At 71.1% G+C, this 12,616-nt stretch overlaps 1 protein-coding gene across 1 annotated transcript in view; it reads left to right on the top strand.

The window, feature by feature from the left end:
• The first annotated feature begins 9,300 nt into the window (after positions 1–9,300).
• The window catches only part of LOC102070503 (plectin), an 82,109-nt gene continuing 78,793 nt past the window's right edge, over positions 9,301–12,616 (top strand). Inside the window, 1 exon segment of the mRNA XM_074535405.1 lies at positions 9,301–9,361. Within this exon segment, the coding sequence (XP_074391506.1) occupies positions 9,316–9,361 (46 nt within the window). The 5' untranslated portion in view covers positions 9,301–9,315.

Consider the following 12,616-nt stretch of genomic DNA (forward strand, 5'->3'; position numbering starts at 1 on the left):
CCGTGGCACCGCAGCAGCGGGCACAGAGCCACCGCAGCGAGCCACCGAACGGAGCTCGGCCAGGGTGGGCATGGACCCGGCCAGAGATGGGATGGAGGCCGGGAAAGTCGCCATGGAGCCCGGCAGCCTCAGGGTGAAGTCGGGGAGGGTCGGACACCGGCGGGGGTCGTGAGGGATCTCGGGTGGGTGGGGTCGTGATGGATCTCGGGTGGGTGGGGACGATCCCGGCAAGGTTCGGGATGGACCCCGGCGGGCTCGGGGCGCCCAGCAGCTGTGGCGATGCCGCAGGGCCCAGAGAAAGGATCCCGGGTCGTGTCCCCTCCGGCAGAGCCCGGGCTGCGGCGAGGCTGATTTACGGTGGGAAGCATCCCAGGGATCCCCGCTGGCGCCGGGACCCCCGCCGGCACCGGCCTCATTATGAGCCGGCCGCTGGCCGCGCTGCCCTCCGCAAACAGCCGCGGCTTTGTTCCGCTGGGCACGGGGAGCCCGGCGGCCCCGCCAGACCCCGGCACTGGCACCGGCACCGCCGCTGGCACCGGCACCGGGACGGCAGCGCCGGGCCCGTGGCCAGAAGCCGCTGCCGCAAGCGCTGCCCGCCCCACATTTGGGGAACTGCCCGAGCCTTCCATGGGGTAGGGTTGAGGAGCACATGGGGTGCACAGGAGCGGGATTGTGGGGTGCCCCAGCCCCCCGTGCTGCTCCCGGCCCGCCCCGAGCGCAGCTGCGGGGCCGATGCGGGACGGCTCCTCCCGGTGGGTGCGGGGTTTGGCGCGCCCTGCCCGGCGCGGGGACAGCGGCGGGACGCTGGCGGTGGCCCCGCTGTCACATCGCGTTGGATCACGGCGGGCGGCGGGCGCTGACGCGGCACTTCCCGGAGGGAGGCAGGCAGGGAGCCGCCGGCGCGGCCGTGACCCCGCTGCGGGCCGGGGGTGCGGGGCCGCGGCTGGGGGAGACACGCTCCTGCTGTCCCCGTCACTTCCCTAGAGATGCCCCCAGTGCTTCCTCCATTGCAGGCACCATCACTCCTCATTGCTGCCCCCCATAATTTCTCATCTCTACCCCCCTTTATCCCCACCCCTGCCCCCATAACTTCCCTAGAGATGCCTTCCATTGCAGGCACCATCACTCCTCATTGCTGCTCCCCGTAATTTCTCATCTTTGCCCCCTTTATCCCTATCCCTGTCTCCATCACTTCCCTAGAGATGCCCCCAGTGCTTCATCCATCGCAGGTGCCATCACTCCCCTATTGCTGCTCCCCATCATTTCTCATCTCTGCCCCCCTTTATCCCCATCCCTTTATCCCCCCTTTATCCCCAATGGGGGAGTGCTCCCAGCACTCCCCCATTGCTGCTCCCCATTTCTCACCTCTGCCCCCCTTTATCCCCATCCCTGCCCCCATCACTCCCCTAGAGATGCCCTCCGTCGCAGGCACCACCACTCTCCCATTGCTGTTCCCCATCAATTCTCATCTCTGCCCCCCTTTATCCCCATCCCTGCTCCCAGCACTCCCCCATTGCTGCCCCCCGTAATTTCTCATGTCTGCCCCCCTTTATCCCCATCCTTGTACCCCGTCACTTCCCTAGAGATGCACCCAGTGCTTCCTTCATCGCAGGCACCACCACTCCCCCATTGCTGCCCCCCGTAATTTCTCATGTCTGCCCCCCTTTATCCCCATCCCTGTCCCCCATTATTCCCCCTCCCTCCATCCCCAGCCACTGTCCCCCTCGCTCCTGCCATGTCTCCCACCCCGCTGGGATTCTGGGGTGCTGTGGGGCTCAGACAGCCACTGATGCTCTCCCAAGGGGTTCCCTTTGAGGTGCTCTGGGCACCCCAGTGCTCCCAGTGCCGCTGCACCAGCTGTGCTGGGGCCCCGGTGATGGGGGCTCTCGCAATGCCCCACTCCGCCACCCGGCTCTGCCCTCGGCGATGGGGAAGTTGTGCAAGTCCTGGTGAGGCCCCCGGAGATGCCAGTGTGTGCTCATCAGCCCAGCGGCTTTGGGATCCCCGGGGCAGCTCTGGGGCGGGCACCCCGCAGGCAGCAGCCCCCCATGCCTGGGCGGCTCCTCCCCACCAGTGAATCCCAGTGAATCCCAGTAAATCCCAGTGAATCCCAGTGAATCCCATCGGCAGGGACAGGGGTGCTGTGGGGGTGTCCCTCCATCCCCCCAAGGCTGCCGGGGGCTCCTGCTGCAGCCTTGCAGCATCATCCCTGTGCCCCGACCTCACTGTGCCTGTCCAGGGGTGCTGAGGGATCCCTTGGGGGTTTCCTCCCCTTTTGGGGTCTGTGAGCCTGGGACCCCTCGGCGTGGGGGACAGCTTGGCACCCCAGTTCCTCCTGCTCTGTGGTGGGGGTGCCACCCCACACCCCCTCACACAGAACCCGGAGAGGAGGGGTCTCCAGTGCCCTCCCACCCCCACGGCGGCGCTGGGGGTCCCGCTGCCGTGCCGGGGGCCGTGCTGTGTCCCCGCCGTGCCGGTGCGGGTTGTCGGGCGGTGCTCGGTGCCGGGGGGCTCGGGGGAGTGGCAGCTGCCTCTCGTTCGTCCCCACCTGCCACCCGGAGGGCGTGGCGCGGCGCAGCTGTGCCACCGCCAGGGCTGTGCCACCGCCAGGGCTGTACCACCGCCAGGGCTGTGCCACCGCCGGGGGGTCCCCCTGGGGACGCCGGGACAAACAGGGGCAGGAGCAGAGCAAATATTGACGTGGCAGGATGTGGCTGCCGGGCCCTGCCCGTGCCCGCACCCCTGCCCTCACCTGTGCCCGTGCACCTGCTCGTCCCCCTGCAGCCCGTGGCTGTGCCCGCAGCCCGTGGTTCTCCCCGCAGCCCGGGATGCTCGGCGAGCCGGGAGGGGCCGTGCCTGGCCCGGGACGTGCCTGGCCGTCCCTCCTCCCAGGGACCCCGGGCTCTCGGTCCTCTCCGAGCTCGGGGACAGCCGCGGCTCAGGGTCCCTGCCCGGGCTCAGGGAGCCCCTCCCAAGCTCAGAGACCCCCGCAGCTCGGTGTCCCCCTCCCGGCTCAGGGACATCCCCCCGGTTCAGGGTCCCCCGGGCACTCCCCGGGGCCGGTCCCGGGGCGGGGGCTGGGCGGGACCCGCGGGGGTTCCCACGCAGGAACCGGCCCGGTGGGTCGGGGCGGGGGGGGGGAAGGGGGAGGCGGCTCCGGCCGTGCCACCCCCGGGCGGGAGCCGGGGCCGGGGAGGGGCCGCTGGTGAGTCAGGGCTGGGCCTGGGGCCCCCCCTGACCCCCCCGGCCGGGGGTGGAGCCGCAGCCGCTCCCGCCGTGCCGGCAGCCAGCGCCGCTCCGTGTCGGATCGCGCCGGGACGTGCCGGGCCATACGGGGCTGTACCGGACCGCGCTGGGCTGTGCCGGGCCGTACCGGGCCGAACCGGACCGTGCCGGGCTGGGCTGGAGCACCTGAGCCGTGTGGGACCGTGCTGGGCCGTACCGGACCATAGTGAGCTGGGCCGTGCCGGGCCGTACTGGGCTGTGCTGGGCCGTACTGGGCTGTGCTGGGGCAGCCTGGGCTGTGCCATACGGAGCGGTGCTGAGCTGTGACCGAGCCCTGCGGGCCGTGCCCCGCGCCGCGCTGCCCAGCCATGGTGGCGGGGATGCTGATGCCGCTGGAGCGGCTCCGCTCCATCCTGGAGCTGCTGTTTCGCGAGGGTGTCCTGGTCGGGGAGCGGGACGGCTGCCCCCGGCGCACCCACCCGCAGCTGCCCGGCGTGGCCAACGTGGAGGTGCGGCGCGCCATGGCCTCGCTGCGCTCCCGCGGCCTCGTGCGACAGACGGCGGCCTGGCGACACCTCTACTGGTACCTGACGGATGCCGGCGTGGCCCACCTGCGCCAGTACCTGCGGCTGCCGCCGGACGTGGTGCCGCGCTCGCTGCAGCGCGTTCCGCGCCCCGTCGCCTCCCGGCCCGAGCCCCGGCGCGCCGCTGCCCCGGCCGGCGCTGGCACCCCCCGGGCGCGTCCTGCCGCCGGTGACCGCCTCTACCGCAGGAAGGACGAGGCCCAGGGGCACGTGGAAGCCGCCGCCGTCACCGCGGGGCAGGGGCTGTGCCAGCCGCCCCCCCAGCCCGGCCCGGCCGCAGGTACCAATCAATGCCCTGGGGTGCGCTCGTGGGTGGGGGGCACTCCAGCCCCGCTGCCAGGGGGGTCTGGGACAAGGACAAGTCCTTAAGGTCCCCTAAGCCCTCCCCAATTCCGAGCTGAGGATGGGGTGGGGGGTATCTGCAGGCCCCTGCGCTGTCTGGGGTGGGAGGAGGGTGCTGGGGATTCCTCTCTGTGCCCCCCTGACCCCTCGGGGATGCTCTGGGCAGGAGTGGTCGCTGGGGGATCACGGGGGCCCGGGATGCAGTGAGGTGGCTTCCCGGGGTCCCCAGCGGCCAGTGGGGTGGCAGGACCCGGGGTGCTGCAGGGGTGGCATTGCTGCTGCCTGGAGTGCTGCAGGGGCGGCATTGCTGCTGCCCTCCTGGGCTCCACCACGGTGGGGAGGCCGCTGGGCCGGGGGGGCTGTGCTGGGCCGGGGAACGTGCCATGGGGTGTTCGTGCCGTGGGGTGTCCGTGCCGTGGGGAGCAGCGCTTCAGGGAGGCCATGGCAGAGGGGGGGGACGGACATTCCGTGGGGATTTTGCGCCCCGAGGTCCCCACGGGGCCTGGGGTGGGTTGGACAGACGGCGGCAGCTGGGGCGGGCAGCGCTGCTGGGGAGGGGGCTGCCACTGCCGGGGGGGTCCCCAACCCCTCCTCCTTGGCGACACGCGATCCCGACACACGATCGGCGGCAGCTGGACCCGCGGGGTGCGGGGCGTCCGGTGTCCCACCCCTCCGGGCGGGGCAGCTGCGGTGTCGCTCCGAGGCGGCGGTGAGGGGCCCCCCCCGATCCCCCCGGGCTGTGAGTCAGCCCGTGGCCGTGGGCAGCCGCCTCCGGTCCAAGTTTCCAGCCTGGAGGCGCCGAGCCCGGGCCCTGCCAGCGCCGTGAGTCACCGGCCGGCGGGGGGGCCGGGCCCAGGAGCTGCTGCCCTGTGGGTGCGGGTCCTGCGCGGGCGGCACCCACGGCCCGTGGGCACGGGAGGGGTTCCCCGGAGCTCTGCCCAGGGTTGGGGTCGCATCTAGCGCTGGGCTTGGGGGCTGCGGTGTCCCCCGACCCTCGCGTGGGACGCGATCGCGGCGCCCCGCCCGTCCCGTCCAGTCCCGCCGTGCCAGCGGATCCGGCTCCAGGCTTTGCCTCCGCCCCAGCAGCCGCTGCCGGAAAACCCGGCCTGGAATCCCGTCTTGCGGGGATGGGGTCGCGCCGGCGGCCGGGATTGTGGGGTGTCTGCGGGGCAGAGGGGGTCCTGGGACCCCCCATATGCCCCATTTTCCCCCCTACCCGGGGGAGCGGCCTCTCTCAGCGGTGGGGCCGTGCCGGAGCTCCTAGTCTTGATGCCACAGCGACCCCCGAGGTGACGGCCACCACCCGCCTCGCTGCCGGGGGGTCCGGGGGTCCTGGGGCGCCGCCGCGGTCGCCCCGTCCCGCCCCCGCCCGTGTCATGTTCTAACTCGGGCTCGGTGACGGGCCCCGGTTATTTATATCGACACCCGCGCCCTGCCCGCCCCCCCCCAGCCCCCGCCGCCACCGGCGGAGCCGCGCTGCGCCCTCGCTCACGCTCCGCACCTGTCCGCACCCTGCCCGCACCTGCCCGCACCCTGCCTGCCCATGAAGGTCGTACCGGGTGGGTGAGACCGGTGGGGCTGCGGAAAGGACGGGAACGGGGTGGGGGGGGGCTGGCGCCGCCGGGGCGCCTTGTCCCGGGATATAAAAAGCCGGGATGAAGGGGACACTTCGCGGGGGGGGAAGGCGAAGACGCGGAACGGGGGGGACACGGGGGGGGCCTGCCGGTGCGGCGGGCAGGAGGCGTCTCCAGGCGCGGTTCGGGAGGGGTTAAGGCGGAGAGGGCGCTGCCCCGTGGGGGCGGGCGCTGGTTCGTCCCTGACCCGCCGAGCCCGGCCGGTGCCGAGCCCGCGCCGTGCCCCTCATGGAGGACAGCGGGTCCCTGTTCCCATCGCTGGTGGCGGCGGGGCACGCGGCATCCCTCGCCCTGGTCTGGTACTGGCGGCGGCAGCGGGACGAGCCGGGGGGCACCGGTGAGTTGGGCCCCGCTCGGCCCCCCCGCGCCGCGCTCGGCTCGGCCCCTCGCCCCGCCCACCCGGCACGGGCACGAGCACGGGGGGAGCCACACGACACCGGCACCCCGCCGGGTCCCGGGTGGGTGGGGGGTCCTGCGGGGACCTGGGGTTTCGCACCCACGGTGGGATGGGGGACAAGGGGAGCGACGCGCTGCTCTGGGCTCTGGGGGGCGTCACCTGCCGTGGGGCAGCATCCCGGGGGGAGTGGTACCCAGGCGGGGGGGGGGGGGGGTGATGGTACCCAGGAATGACTCAGCACGGACAGAGTGTGCCCTCCCCCGGTGCCACGGCCCGTGCCCACCCCTGTGCACTCTGGCGCTTTTTGTGGTGGGGGTCCCGCCAGGAGCTGCCCAAACCCTCCCGCAGCATCCCCATCCCGAGGCACGGAGGTGCCAAATGCTTTTGGGGACAGATATCCGGTGACAGAGGGGGCCGGGAAGGGCCGAGAGGGTGCCTGTGTCTGGGGGTCCTGTGAGACCCCCGCCCGCACCCCGGAGCCACCTGCACCCGAGCTGCCGGGGCTCTGCCGGGGCTCTGCCTGTTCCCCGGCCCTCCCTCCCTCCCCCCTGGCACTTTCCAGGGCGTTGGCCGCGGCTTCCGTCGGTCTGTGTGTGGCACCGGGCACCGTCACGCGCCCGCCGCCGCTCCGGGATGGCTCCGCTCCCGCGGCCGCCGCGCTGGGAACGCGCCGAGCCCGCTGCCGGTGCGATCCGCGGCCGCCGCTGCCGCTGCCGGTGCCGGTGCCGGTGCCAGATAAGGCGGGCAGGGCACCTTGGGCGGCCCGGAGCCCCCGCCGGGGGGGACACCGGGGCTGGGCCGCTGTCCCTGGCGCGGCTCCAGCCCGAAGGACACCCCCAAGGTCGCACCTGCCGGGGCCCATCACTGCGAGCTGCGAGCTCCCGGGGGGCTCCGGCAGCATTGGCTGCGCTGGGCGGTGCTGAGGGCACAGCTCTGCCGTCCCGCGGGGCTCGGGGGTGCTCACGGTGGTGCCCTGTAACCCCCGGTGGTGCCCGGTGCCCCCGGTGGTGCCCGGTGCCCCCGCTGGTGCCCAGTGCTCCCCGTGGTGCCCGGGCTCTGCTGTGCCACGCCGGGGCAGGGGCTTTGGTTTAGAGCGCTGATCGTGAAACCCTCGTGGGGGGACAGGGGCGCTGCCCACAAGGGGCTGCCCGGTGCCCAAAAAGGGGCTTCCCGGTGTTCGTGGTGGGTTTCTCGGTGCCAACGAAGGGGCTGCTCTGTGCCCAAAAAGGGGCTTCCCGGTGTTCGTGGTGGGTTTCTCGGTGCCAACGAAGGGGCTGCCCGGTGCCCAAAAAGGGGCTTCCCGGTGTCCGTGGTGGGTTTCTCTGTGCCCAAAAAGGGCTGCCCGGTGCTAACAAAGGGGTGCCGATGCCCACAAGGGGCTGCCCGGTGTTCGTGGTGGGTTTTTCGGTGCCCACGAAGGGGCTGCTCTGTGCCCAGAAGGGGCTGCCCAGTGCCCGCTGTGGGGTTTCCGGTGCCCGCAGGGGGCTGCCCGGTACCAACAAGGGGCTTCCCGGTGTTCGTGGTGGGTTTCTCGGTGCCCACGAAGGGGCTTCCCCGTGCCAACAAGGGGTTTCCCGGTGCCCACAAGGGGCCGCCCAGTGCCCAAAAAGGAACTTCTCGGTACCAACAAGGGGCTTCCCGGTGCTTATGAAGAGGCTCCCCGCTGCCCACCAAAGGGCTGCCCGCAGGGGGGCTTCACAGTGCCCAAAAAGGAGCTGCCTGATACCAACAAGGGGCTACCCGGTGCCCACGAGCTGCTGTACCAGCTGCGCTCGGTGTCACTCCTGGCACAATGCCAAGGCAGGTGTTTTCGGGGAACCGAAAACTCAGCCGGAACTCCCGTCCGGGTCCGCATGGCCATGCCCGCCGGGCTGCGAGGCAGAGCGCTGCAGGGCAGAGGGCTGAGGAAGCTCGGGCGGGCGAGGCAGAGCTTGGCAGCCTGGCGGCGGCGCCGGCTGCTTTTGGCTGCAGGATGCCGCTGTTTGTTTGGCTCCGCTCCGGTTTCCAAGGCTGCCAGAGACGTGGCGGCAGCGGGCGTGTGGGGGCCCCAGAGGTTTGGGAACCCCCCCCGTGTCCCCCTTTCCGCTCCACTCAGCTTTTCCACCGCGCTGGCGGCTCTGGCTGTGCCAGCCCGGGAGCGTTGCTGGATGTTGCTTCTGGCCGCAGCGGTGACTCACCGGCCTCGAGGGGCCGTGGCTGGCAACCACCGGCATCCCCATCTCGGCCCCTCCGGCACGGCCTCCGCCCCCCGGCGCTGCCTCTGGCGGCCATGGGGAAGCTCTTCCCGCCGCTGTCCCACGTCCTCCGCGGTGCCGCCGTGGGAAGCGTCCCGGAGCCGTGGGAAGCGTCCCGGAGCCGTGGGAAGCATGGCGGGGCCCTGGCAGCGTGCGGGAAGCGTGGCGGGCGTGGCGGGCGCATCCCACGGGACACGTGTCCCGTTCCAGGCGGCGTTCCCCGTTCGCAGGCTGCTATCGGCCCGGCTCGGTCCCCCCGCCCCCCCCGGCTCCTTATCTCCGCAACACAGATGCGGCGCTGCCGCTGCCGTGGGGCTGAGCCGTGCCTCGGCACCGTGCCATGCCGTGCCGTGCCGTGCCCAGCCCCCACTCCCGGGCCTTGCTGCTGGCCTGGTTCATCCTGCCTGGCTTGTGCCATTTTGGGGTTTAACGTTAGACCCCCCTCAAGCCCCCCGAGACCCCCGTGCTCCCCACAGCAGGGATGTGCCTTGGTCCTGCAGCCCCCTCAGTGCCCAAGGGGCTGGCACAGGCTCCTCAAACCACTCCAGCGCCTCCCTGACCGGGGGTCCTGTGCCATGCCGTGCCGTGCCATGCCATGCCATGCAATGCCATGCCTGTGCCCATGCCTGTGCCCATGCCTGGTGATTGCAGCCCCTCCAGCTGTGTGCCAGCTGCCTGCTGCGCTCTGCCCACAGCCCTGCGGGGCCGGGGGGTCCCAGCAGAGCGGCCGGGGCTGGGCTGCGCTGCCCGGGAGCAGGAGGAGCCGGGCTGGCGGGGGCCGTGGGCTGTGTGAGTCACTGGCCGCGCTCTGGCCGCGCTCCGGGCGCGGATTCCGCTGCGCTCCCACCAGACGCGGCCGGACGCCGAGCGGGGCGGGGGGCGCCGGGCCGGGCCGCGCCATGGGCTTCTCGCTCTGCTGCTGCTGCTGCTGCGGGCCTGCAGAAGGTGACCTGCGGGGGCCGGGGGGTTGGGGGGCATCGGGATGCTGCGGCATCCCCCAGGACCCCCGTCCCAGCCGCAAACCCCTTCCCAGCACAAACAGGTCCTGCCCTGCGGTGCTGCTGGGCTTGTCCGACCGCGGGGTGGGGGCACAGGGGGTCCCGGCAGCCTGGGGGGCGTTGGTGGGGAAAACCCCACGGGAAACGCGCTGATGGCTGCCCTTGGCACAGGGACCCCGTGGGGAGAGGAAGCCGGGAGGAATGGCAGGAATGGGAGGAGTGGGCGCTGAAATCAGCGGTTTGTGCTGGAGGGGCACAGGCTGCCCCCACCCCCGGAGCTCTGTGTGTGTGGAGGGGCCGGGACGCGGGGCTGGAGGTGTCGGGGAGCCCCGTGAAGCGGTACCGGGTGGTCCTGGGGGCTCCGGGCGGGGGAAAGGGGAGCGCAGGGTTCTGGGTGTGTGTGTGGGGTGCAGGGTCCCAGCACGGGGGTCCCGAGTGCGGGAGGGGGGGTCCCGTCCGGACCTCGCCCCGGGGGTGGGATGGAGTTTCCTCCGCGCTGCAGGGACGGGGTGTTCCTCCGGATCCCTCCGGTTTCCCCGGGTGCCGCGGGCGGTGGCGCAGCCGGGGCCGCTGAGGGGAGGGCGGGGCGGAGCGGGGCGGGTCCCGCCCGTTTCCCCCCTCCCCGCCCGTCCCGTCCCGTCCGCCCGGTGCCGCTGGTCGGTCCCGGCCGTGGGTCCGTCCGTCCGTCGGTCGGTCGGTGGATGGTGGGTGCCGTCCGGCGGAGCCATGTCGGGTCCCGGGGGGGACTGGCTGAGCGGCGGCTCCGCGCCCGAGCGGCGGCGGTACCTGAGCGCCCGGCTCTGCTGCACCGGTGACCGAGGGGAGCGGGACCGGGGGGGGCGCGGGGCGGCGACCGGAGGGGGTCCCGGGGCGGGAGGGGAGCGCGGGGGGGTCCCGGGGCGGGGGTGCGGGAGCGACAGGACGGGGGGGAGACCCGGGAGCGGCGGGAGGGCGGGGGGACACCGGGAAGGGCGGGGTGAGCGCGGATCTCCCCCCCCGGGAGCGACGCCCCCTCTGTGGCCCCGCCCTGAGGCCAGGCTAGGCTGCGCTGGGTTTGGGGCGGGCTCTGCCAGGAAAGGGTGATTGTGTAAATGTGTGTTTGTGCGTGTTTTTGTGTGTGTTTCTGTGTGTTTATGTGTGGCTCTGTGTGTGTTTGTGTGCTTTTGTGTGTGCCTCTGTGTGTTTATGTGTGTCTCTGTGCATGTGTGCATGCTGTGTATGTGCATGTCTGTGCGCACATGTCTGCGTGCACCTCTGTGTGTGTATGTCTGTGTGTGTGCACACACGTGTCTGTGCCCGTGCACACGTGTGTGAGAGCATGTGCACACCTGTGCGGGCCAGTGCAGGTGTGTCTCAGTGTACACGTGTATGTGTGTGTGTGTGTGTGTGTGTGTGTGTGTGTGTGTGAATAGGTGTCCTGGTGTGTGTGTGTACAAATGTGGCACACACAGTGGCACACAGATGTTATTTATTCTCTGTGTGTGTGTGTCCCTGCACACCTGCATGTATGTGTGTGTGTGCACAGGTGTGTGCACACCTTGTGTGTGTGCCAGTGTGCGTCTGTGTGTCCGTGTGCCCATGTGTCCGTGTGTCCGTGTGGCTGTGTGGCTGTGTTTGTTGGTATGTGTCCATGTGTCCGTATGTATGTGTCTCTGTGTGTGCATGCCATGTGTCCGTGTGTCTGTGTGTCTGTGTGTGTGTTCATGCTGTGTGGACGTGCGGCCATGTGTCTGTGTGTCTGTGTGTCTGTGTGTCCATGTGTCTGTGTGTTTGTCCATGTGTCCATGTGTCTGTATGTGCACACCGTGTGTCTGTGTGTCCCTGTGTGCATGCCGTGTGTCCGTGTGTCCGTGTGTCTGTGTGTCTGTGTGTCTGTCTGTGTGTTCATGCCGTGTGTCCATGTGTCTGTGTGGCTGTGTGTCTGTGTGTCTTTGTGTGCATGTTGTTTGTCTGTGTGTCTGGGTGTGTGTCTGTGTGTGCACAGCGTGTGTATGTGTCTGTGTGTCCGTGTGTGAGTCCCTGTGTGCATGCTGTGTGTCTGTGTGTCTTTGTGTCTGTGTGTCCATGCTGTGTGTCTGTGTGTCCATGTGTCTGTGTGTCCCTGTGTGCAGGCCGTGTGTCTGTCCCAGCTCATCTCCCCGTGCCCACCCACCCTGCCGTGCTCCCACACCCTGGGGAGCCGCTGCCCTCAGTGCCCTGTGTGCCCATCCTGCTGTGCCAGGTCCCCCAGGTCCCCCTGCCATGTCACCGTGGGGACCCCCTGGCACAGACCCCCTCCCAGTGTTGTCCCCCTGCCCCCAGGCCCTGACACCCCCCCGTGCCAATCCCCACTCGCAGCTGACACCCTCAGACCCTGGCACCTCCTGGCACTCCCTGGCCTGGGGCCCGAGGTCTCCCCCAGCCCCAGTGCTTCGCTGACGCGTTGTCCCGTCCTGGTGCGTGGCGGTGCCACCTTGGTGTCACCACGGCGCTGGCACAACCCCGGTGTTGGCAGCGCCCGTTCCGTGCCTGGCACAGGTGCCCGGCTCGGTGTCGAGGTGGGGGCGGCTCGGCGGCTCCCGAGGGGTTCCCCCAGAGCCCCGAGGGTGGGAGACGCCGTGGGAGGGAGCCGGGCCGGCCCGGTGGCGTCGGCACCCGCGGGCGAGACTGGGGCGCTCCTGCCCGGCCGGCCCGGCTGGCCCGGGAGCCGCCGGAGCCGGGAGCTGCCAGGGCCGGGAGCCGGGCGCCGCCTGCCCCGGGAGCCGCCGGGGACGGTGCCAGGAGCCGCCCCGGCAGGTCTTCAAAGCGCCCGACCTGACGCCGCCGTGTCCTCCCGGCTGGTACCTGCGGGAGCCGGGGGGTGCCGGTGCCGGGGGTGCCGGTGCTGGGGGTGCCGGTGCTGGGGGTGCCGGTTCTGGGGGTGCCTGTTCTGGGAGTGCCGATGCCGGTGTGGAGGTGCCGGTTCTGAGGATGCCATTCCGCCCCTCACCCCGCAGCGATCCTGCCGGAACCCAGGACATTCCCCTGGCTGCTCTAAAGGTCTCTGAACCCCCTGTCAGGGTCCCGAGTCCTCCAGGGCAGCCAGAGGAATTTCCTGGGTTCCGACACGACCCCAAGCTCTCGGTCCCGGCTCAGACCCCCTCAGGGTTCCGAGTCCTCCAGGGCAGCCAGAGGAATTTCCTGGGTTCCGACACGACCCCAAGCTCTCGGTCCCGGCTCAGAA

This window comes from Zonotrichia albicollis, chromosome 1 (genome assembly GCF_047830755.1).
Source record: "Zonotrichia albicollis isolate bZonAlb1 chromosome 1, bZonAlb1.hap1, whole genome shotgun sequence".
Lineage (NCBI taxonomy): Eukaryota > Metazoa > Chordata > Aves > Passeriformes > Passerellidae > Zonotrichia > Zonotrichia albicollis.